General features: G+C 43.7%; 1 protein-coding gene across 1 annotated transcript in view; it reads right to left on the bottom strand.

Moving 5' to 3' along the window:
- Window positions 1–669: 669 nt before the first annotated feature.
- The window catches only part of NR2E1 (nuclear receptor subfamily 2 group E member 1), a 14600-nt gene continuing 5867 nt past the window's right edge, over window positions 670–9402 (bottom strand). Inside the window, exons 4-9 of the mRNA XM_042885749.1 lie at window positions 9065–9300; window positions 7749–7895; window positions 3811–3907; window positions 3276–3425; window positions 2916–3021; window positions 670–832 (exon numbers count right to left, since the gene is read on the bottom strand). Of these exons, the coding sequence (XP_042741683.1) occupies window positions 670–832; window positions 2916–3021; window positions 3276–3425; window positions 3811–3907; window positions 7749–7895; window positions 9065–9300 (899 nt within the window). The remainder of the gene's footprint in view (window positions 833–2915; window positions 3022–3275; window positions 3426–3810; window positions 3908–7748; window positions 7896–9064; window positions 9301–9402) is intronic.

Below are 9402 nucleotides of genomic sequence, written 5' to 3'. Positions count from 1 at the left end.
AGGATTGGGGAGTTGTATAAAGCTCTTCTGTCATGAGATGTTAATTCTGGTGACAGCTGCATCACAGATCACCAGTTTTATTTTGCAGGAAGAATGGAACTGCTGTCATAAGCTACTTTTTAATCAGTTCTGAAGGCCACTTCATGATGTATTACTGCAGAAGCAATGTTTTGGTAACCTGGTCTTAAATGTTGCCTATCGTATTAAAACATTTTACCAACATAGGCTACTTTTAGAACAGTTCTGAAGGCCACCACATCTCGCATTACAACAGAAGCCAAGTTTGGTCACCCAGTTCCAAATACTGAACAAAACTAAAGTACCTTCTTTCACATTTCGTCTCAGATCTGCCAGTTAAATGAGAGAATAGCACAGTCTTTGTTAACTATGACTGGCATCTGAATTGCCTCCATCCTGTAGTAACAGGAAAAGCAGCCAAATTCCAACCACTTTCACTTTTTCTGTAGAACAAAGCATTCTCTCCATGATCTAAATCGCTCTGTTCAGAGCAGCAGAATCATATCTACTGGGGTATTTTTTTGTCAATGGGTTTAAAGGCTAAACATTCCCAGGCTTATGCTTCCTGTAGATTTTGTTAGTTGAGGCTTATTCTCCATAGATAAAAGTTCTTCTCAAACTGTCCGTCCTGATCGTTTGTTTTAAGGAAATTTATATGTCACTGGATTTGTACATATCTGAAAGCAGTCTTGTGATTGGTACATTCCCAATGGTCTTTTTGAAAAACACTTCTTCTATTGTAGATGGACTAATAGAACGTAAAGCTGGTAGAAGCAATAAAAGTTTTCCGAAACGACAGGGTTGTGTAGGGTACCTGGAAAGGAGAGAGGGAAAAAAAATGTTAGTGAAGTTTTTTGATGTTTCTCCAAAGAAAATCTTTTATGTTATAGAGGAGACCAATATTCAGTGAACTGTACAGATGGGTGCTACCTGTGTAAACCCCTGCTTTGTACTCACATGAACAAGAAGGCTGACCCCAAGGAAAACTCTCTTAATGGAGGTTAGCAGAATATAGAGCAAGGTCCCTGAGTTTTGATTAGCTCCCTTGTTTATTCCCTCAGAGTAGTAGCAATATAGATATAGGATCTGCTCTGGCTAGTCCCTCCGACAGTAGCTATGTTCTTGATGCAGTTCAGGGACGAGCTTGACCTATAATAAATACCTTGTCATTTAAAGTGCAATTTAAACTTAGCTGGATTGTCATGGTAATCATTTTGCCTCCTGATTGCCTTACACGTTTAATAACAATTGACATTTTGAAAGAATTTTTTTGATTAAAGAACCTGTGTTTTGTCCCCAGGTAATGTATTTGCATAATAGGATATTTCCCGTTCTTTCTCACAGCTTTTGAAGCTGATATAACCCAAGATATGTATTCTACTTGTGCTTACACTGACTTCACACTAGTGTAATTCTCAAGTCTCTGTGTAGCAGTGGTTTTCCTATAAGCAGAAATAGATCCATGAAGAAACATTTCTCCAGGCCGCCTTCCTTTGCACCCTGCTGAGTGCAGCTGCCCCCACTGCAATCGAAGGGCAGCAGTACTCTGACACTGACAGGAAGGTACGCTCAAGACTGAGGGTGAAGCAGGAGGTGAAAGCCAATGGAGTCAGTGTGACAGTTCTGATAGCAGAGCCAGGATTTCTCCTTTTCTAGAAAAGCAGCAGAAGCTTTGATTTCCTGACCTGGGAAGATGAGGTTGTTGAGCGAGTAGGCATTACTCAGAATACAGGCAGCCTTTCACTGCATTATTTGCTGCAGTTTCTTTGAGACAAGTAATCTTTTATAAAAGATTCTCTTTAGCTTAATATTTCCTATAGTGCAAAAATGTAATGGAGATGTCACCATGCCTGGAATGGAAAACATGGCAGTGTGACAATATGTTTCCCTGGCTTTTCTCTCCAACAAGCCCTGGCTCACTCAGAGTCTCCAGGGAGCACTCTCCGTGGGAAAGGCCTCCTGTGAGAACAGGAACAGGTTGCTGTGCAGTAGTGATTCTTTTTGCTCTGAACTAGCCAGAACTGGACAGAATTTGTGTTTTTGCTCCCATCTGCAGGGCAGGACATTGCCTTTGGGCTAAACAAAAGTGCTTCAAAGACTGCTGCCAACTATTCTCTAACATGGAGTTGACTTCTGCTATGCAGAACTGCTGTTAGAGCAGATGAAAGTTTCAGAAACAAAAACAGCATAAAAGAGCCTCTTCCACCACTTCGTCTCCCACTGTGCTGATCTCATGGGTCTCTACTGCATGGGCTATGATGTGGACTTCACAGGACCTGCTGCAGCTCTCCCCAGGCATCCTGATCCAGCTGGGAAAGTTGATGCAGAGGGTGTACTCTTTTGGTTCTCCCTGCCCCTCCTCTATGTACAGTTCCATGGCAGGAGGTTGCTCATTCTGCTCGTCCCTTCAGCCACGTGTTAGAGTGGGGATTTGCATTTTGTATAACATATGTAACCCATTCCTGGGTTTAGCCCTGTACAATTTGTGGGATGCCAGCTACAGCTTGTAGAGCAGGTTTTAAGATTGCTGTGCCCTAGGAAACCTACACTAGGTGAGACAGGTGATTTTTTTCTTCTGAAACTGATTCTCATCACTCTGCTCTGACACCAAGATGAGTTTCACAAATTTATTTTTTTCATTTTATCTGGGAAGAGTCGCTTAGCTTCTTTGTTTCTTAATTTCTCTCTGCAAAATGGGAGAAATGACACTTGTCAGAGGAAAATCTCTCCTTCTCCCATTTTCCATTTGTCTGAATAAACACCTTTCTCATTTCCTTGGGAAATGCCTAATTCCGGGAGGCCGGCTGCTGTAAAAACCTGGGTGGTTGTGTCCTCTCTGCCACAGCAGGAGCGGGATGTCACCCCTGCAGCTGCGGGAGGGATTGGACGGAGCTTACCTGGTATGGATGTAGCTGTTCAGGGTGAGCTGGGCCTCGTCCTGGAGGGCGGCGATGGCAGCGGCATTCCGGAAGCTCCTCAGCTCGGACCCGCTGTGTGTCGGCACTGGAAAGCAGATGGTTACAGCTCAGTGGGGTCGAGACAGACCAGCTGGCATTACCTATGTACATTAAGCAGTCTCACTAGTTCCCCAGTGCTCCACTGCCAGCCTTTCAAAGCACAGCACTGACTATTGGAATTCCACACCAGGAAGCAATGGGGTGGTGTGGTGCTACGTGTGGTTTAAAACGTCATTTTCACTTTTACGTGGCAACTTCGAAGCTATTGGGCCAGACAGGTGTGAGGTGACCTCTGCTTACCAGCTTTGAAAGTGACGATGCATTTGAGACAGGCAAATTCAGTAGCATCTAAACGGAGTTGTCTAAATCTAGCCACAACCTCCTGTAAAGCCTGTATTTCTGAAATAATTTTATTCAGCTTCTGAGAATCTGTATTGTCACCGTTCATGCCTGAAACAGAAACAGATGAAATAAATAATATTAAATGCATTTGTTTTATTTTATACTGATTTCTGACAAAATCCTGCGTATCGATATCCATTCTATTGTCACACTTGTCTATCTGGTTCCATGTAAACTGACTATATTGTATGAAAGTTAATATAAAATCTTCTCTTGGATGATAACAAACACAGTAATTTGCATTTAAATGACAATGCAAGCAGTCATGAATACAACAAAACAACATTATTTGCATTTAAATATAGATTTATAAATGACAGGTATGCTCTATTGTTCAGTAGGGATTTGTTATTCTTTACATGTTGTTCTTTTTTCAGTAATGTATTTTTATGGTAATTTTTGTAACAAAGTCATTAAATTGTGCAATTCTTACCAGATACAGCCAGTAGAGTGTTAGCATCAACTGGAATGGCCCATTGTGCTATTCCTAGAACAAACAGTTCTCTCCAAGCATCTTCCAAAAGCATCAGCTGTCATACAATAGATGTACAATATAACATAGTGTATAATTTATAGATTTACAAACAATTTAAATATGTAAATTTCTGTTATTTTAAAAACTGCTTTAAATGCTTGTCATGGTATTTTCCCCACCGAATCTGTTAGTTCTTCTCTTAGCTTTTAGAGGAGGTGTCTGGAAATGAGACTATGCGTTGTAGAAAATCACTTGGTGTTGGCTCACTATGCACTGTGTTGTAGACCAAAAGGGAAGAGAAAGGAGAGTGAGAAGTCCTGCCCCTGAGAGCTTGCACTTGACCTGAACGCTTGCCTATGTTTTTCAGCACAACTCCTGGCAGCGTGGGCTTTCTCGTGCTCTCCGTGGGCACATAGAACTGTCCTAGTACAGATTGGAAGAGTGCTTTCCTCCTGTTCTCTGGGGATTTTCAGCTCTTCCTAACAGCCATCAGCAGGGCAGTGGGCTCTGAACTCAGCATTCGAGCAGCTATGCTGTCAGCATTGCTACTGCTACTTCCCTGCAATTTTTGTACATTGTCTGGCTTTACGAATGATGTGTTTTTCTCTGGAGGCAATGCCATCTATTTCCGTGGAGAGGCACTGGTGCATATGAGGAGACGTAACTCCTGATAATGCATATGGCAAAGCCAGTACTTAGAGAATCTAAGGGTTATTGGCCCAGACCAAATCTTAGGAGGGGTTTGGAGGGTCCCAGTTCAACTGACATTTGTTAGCTCCCTGACTCAGCCTAAGGGATGTGCTGGGGTACTTCCTGTCTCTCTGTATGCTGGGAGAGATGTGGAGAGGTGAGACTGTAGTGGGCTCAGAAGGGGTCATCTCATGGCTTCATTCAGTGAAAACGGATTGTGCAGAATGCACGGCAAAAAGAGCAAACCACAATAATATTGCTGTGGTCCCTGAAAATAGCAGCAGGGAGATAGAAAAGAAGGCATATGAAGTCTAGAAAATTCTGAGAAAGAAATACCTCATACCAAATGAATGTTTTCCTTGGAATTAGATATATAAAAGTAATAGATGATACAGAAAACATGCGCTAAAAATGAATCCCTTATCTAAGTGCCCTAACAGCACTGAGAGTTTTAAACCACCCTGCTCAGAACAGAATGAGAAGAGCTCTCATAAGCGTGTTGCTATAGTCTTAAGACTTCAGTGTGCTATGTACTTTGTAGAACTTCTACATAACTTGGTTAAGGAAATTGTGACTGAAAAGCATGTTGTCTCTGGTTACATATAATTTGTTTGAAATAATTTCATTGACAATGCTAGAAGCTGCCCAGATCATTTTATGCGGGGGGAGTCTAGGCACAGCACCAATCTCAGCTCCAGCCAGAGCAAGAAAACCTGCCCTTGAGCCTTGGAAATGCTGCAGTCTGCCTGCCCCAGCCCCTCCTCCAGGTAATCCTGATGGGTATACAGGTTTCTGTATGACATAGGAAATGATTTGCCAGCCTTTCATTTGTTTTTGTAATACGTTTTTTGTCATTCATTCATGCAGATACAATGGTAGTGAATGGTGGTTCCTGGAAGATATCAATTTCATATGTTCTTTCCCACTGAGCGTCTAAAGTCAGAGGACTTTAGAAATAAGAGACTATTCCGATGGCTGAGGCTTTCTTCATGCCTATGCATAAGTCTGTAAAACCATCAATTAAAGTAATTCATGCTGAAGTCATACTCAGCCCTTCAAAGAAACAAAAAATGCCAGGCTTTCTAAAGGACCGGTTTTTGCTTCTTAATCCATCTCATCTTGCTAGCACGGTCTTTTCTTGCTTTCTATTGCATTGGGCCGATCTGTCTTGTGGAGCAGCTGGGCAGGCTTCCGGGCCAGCAAGCTCAGAGCTGGCGTTTTGGTTGTGTGGCTCCACTACAACAGGGTGACGGGCTCTGAAGAGGTGGGAAAGGAGCAGCCTCTGCTTCAGTCAGAGGAGTCCAGACACGGACCTGTGTCTGGGCAGCAAATCAGCTTCTGCTTGTTTTCCTCAGGCTGTTCCGGAGTCCCAGAGTCACAGTGTAGTTCCCATTCCAGAAAAGCAAGAAGCAAGAGCAAATCCAGGAAAAGGTTTCTGATTCTACTCGAGCAGATGTCAGGGACACAAAAAGAGAAATTCAGACATTTATAGATGGGCCATTGTCAATTAAATACTGCAACGGCACTATTATAAAAATCAATGGTCTGATTATTTGTGAAATAAGGTGATTAAAATCAGGGTTATTTCTTCTCCAGCTTTCCTGAACACAACAGGAGACCCATGTGGCAAAAGGCCCAAGCAGCTCGAAGTTTTGAGGAAGACATTTTGCAATGAGGTACAGCAAGTGGGAATAAGGATCTAGAATGGCAGGGATTTTTATATGTAGTTCACTCATTTTAGCCTTGAAGGTGAAGCAGACAGTGGGTTGTTAATGATGGCAGGTGGCAGAAAAGCAGGCCTTGCTGGTTGAGGCGTGCCTGGTCTCAGCAACGGAGGCATCCCTTCTACCTCACACACAGAGATGGCCTGCTGGAAAATGCGTCCGTATGATGTCAAATGAAGCCTTCACCTAACGAGCTTCCCATGAATGTTGTTGGTTGCTGCAGACATTGCTGGTCCAGAGATGGGCCCAGCACCTTCCTGCACCCTGCAGTTGTACTGATGCAGCATGCTTACTGCACCTCCTTGGTAGTGGGGCCTGCTCCTTGAGATCCAATGCTGCACAGGAATAACAGCAGCAGAAGACAGTAGTAGAAACCAGCATACTGTAGTGAGACCACTGCCTTCCTGAGGGTGGTTGCTTAATGCCTGTGCAGCCTCCTGGGCCCTGCCCATCCCTCCTCTCACACACTCAGTCGCTGACAGCATCACAGCTGCTTGTTAATCTGCTATGAAGACAGAGGTTTCAAGATCTGGTGCTATAAAAAAGACTTTTCAATAGACCTTAGCTCTATGACACGCTATGATGGTGTACCCTTCAGCATAAAACTGTGTTCCCTAAGAAGCTCAGTCCAAAATCTATACTTGCACGTGTACTGCAAATCTTGCAACATGAATCCATGGAGAGCAACTAGTTCCTCTGATGTCTGGTGCATGCAACATCTGAGGCATGGCATTTCTAGCAACAAGTTTGTGAAATTAGCTCAATCATATCAAACTATTAAACATCTTTTATGATTGGAGTTTTGCGTAGAATTCTCCCCTTCCTTTTTATAATTATCTGATTACTTTTTTAGAATTAATGCGTTATACAAAGCACACAGCATCCTCATCAAGAATCAAGTCATTAAGAAATCGCTTCATCTTGTATGGTTCACATGTGATTTACTTGAAGCAAAGACAAATTGTCGTAGAGGAAAACAAGACAGATTAGGGAAGATTTTAATTAATGGTGAAAAAATATTGGGGGCTGGCCAAATTCTCATGCCACTATATTGGACTAATTGTATTGTAAGTTTGCAGAAAACAACTGAAACAAGAAAAAAATGTTGTCTGTGTAAACAAGTGTAAGGGAGGGGAGAGAGGAGAGGAGAGGAGAGGAGAGGAGAGGAGAGGAGAGGAGAGGAGGAATGATCATCAGAAATCCCTCATATCCTCCTGGTCTGTATGTTTAACTAAGTACACCCCATTGTGAAATAACAAAATTAGATGCTATTCCTATTTTTTAGAAGAAAAAATCAAGACATAGGCAATTTCTACATAACTGCCTTTTTTTTTTTTTTTTTAGCAACAAAGTGGAACTCTGCCCTAAGCTTTAGAGCTTTTTAGGTCCATGATAGATAAAAAGGATTATGTGTGAAGGTTCCAGTCTGAGCTCCTTTATCAGGCAGGCCAGACTGATTCACTCCCTCTACAGGAGCCTTACCTGGTCTTGTAAGGACAGGGTGGAGAAGGCCGGGACACTCTTGGCCCACTTGATGCTCATGAACAGAAGTCTGGCTGCTGACTCACAGACAGATTCGGTGGCCACCTCGTAGAGATACATGGGGGTACCATTGACTTCATGCGGGTACTAATGTCAGAAAGAAAATAAAATGACTTCACACAGTGTCTCCACAGCAGCCTGCCCTTCCTTTCCCTTACAGCTGCTGCTCTGTGAATCATGCTGATGCCCAGCACACAGCATGCACTCTCCTGTTCTGCAACCAGATGGCATTGCTTCAGTGAGCCCACTCCACCCCACTCTTTGCTGCTGTCTGTGTGCGTGGACTACACTACAAAAACAGCTCATTGAAGGATGCTGAAGGGAGAATGACATTATTACATCTGGGAAAACATTATTAAAATGTGGTGTCATCCTTCATGCTGTTACACGATGGCACACCTGTGGTGGAAGAGTCAGAAGGATACCATGTTTGATTAAAGATTTTTATTTTGTAACCTGAGCTTGGGAGGCTACCCTGGCAATCCAGCCTTGCACAGCAGAACAGGGAGCACTTGTTTACCCCTAACCCTTTGTCCAACTCCCCAAGTGCCACAGGCTGTAAACAGATGTGTAGAAATAACCACATCTACCTATAGGACTGGAGTTGGGTGATGTTTCCAAGCATGTGTTGTGTTTTCTTCAAATTTCTGATTCAGCATTTCCCCAAATTATAATATGAAACTCTGTGTGAAGATCATGTCCATGATGCCAGGCTACCAACTCTGGAAGTGTAGAACTATTAACTCCTTTTCTGTCTAATTTCATAAGTGCTGTGAATAAGAAAAATGCCATTGCAATTAGATTAAAGAAAACTTTGCCTAGTGACTAGTGTCTGTGCGGTTGAGGCCATGGCAGTACTTCCAATGGGCTGCTTAGGAAATGTCACAGCCAAGAGGCACAGAGCTAACTTAGCCACATTGGTGTGGACAACCTGCTTGCTTTGGTCAGCACAGGGAGCACTTTCTGGACCACCATGGAGATGGGTGTTTTGCTGAAGAAAACTCAGTCACTGCAGCTCATAAAGTTTAAAATTGACCTGAGAATACATTCCGGACAGGAAGGGCAAGTTATCAGCTGATCTTTCTGCATCTACTTCTTGCAAAACGAACCTCACCCTTTACACAGAACATGGGGAAAGTGCGATTGGATACTCCACCACAATCCGTATCACCCCGAACCTTGCTCTTTGCCACAACCACGCTGTTGGCCCATCCCAGCAATAGGCTCTGCAGTACCATTAGGGTCTTTGGGCTGACCTTTGGGGTGGGCTGCGCCAGGCCCACCAGGGCCTGCCTCTCAGGGGTGCCAGCAACGGCAGCCAGTTCCAGGCCATGGGGCTCCAGCTGGGAGACTGCAGTGAAGAAAGCGGGTGCTGGCAGGGCAGTGGCAGGAAAGTGTGGGGCACCGCTGCTCTCCTCCTTGTGTCCGCGGAAGTAGAGGGCCACCTGCTTCCGTATTGTTGATGTGCGTGGACCTCGTTCGTGCTGCACAGCTGTGGAACACCGAGGAGAAGTTATGACTTTCATTGGCTGAAGGATAAATAGCTGAGGGAAGGGAAGGGAAGGGAAGGGAAGGGAAGGGAAGGGAAGGGAAG

The sequence above is a fragment of the Lagopus leucura genome, unplaced genomic scaffold, assembly GCF_019238085.1.
Source record: "Lagopus leucura isolate 7727_CA_CO unplaced genomic scaffold, USGS_WTPT01 Super-Scaffold_73, whole genome shotgun sequence".
NCBI lineage: Eukaryota > Metazoa > Chordata > Aves > Galliformes > Phasianidae > Lagopus > Lagopus leucura.
This window is presented reverse-complemented; position numbering and strand designations above follow the sequence as displayed.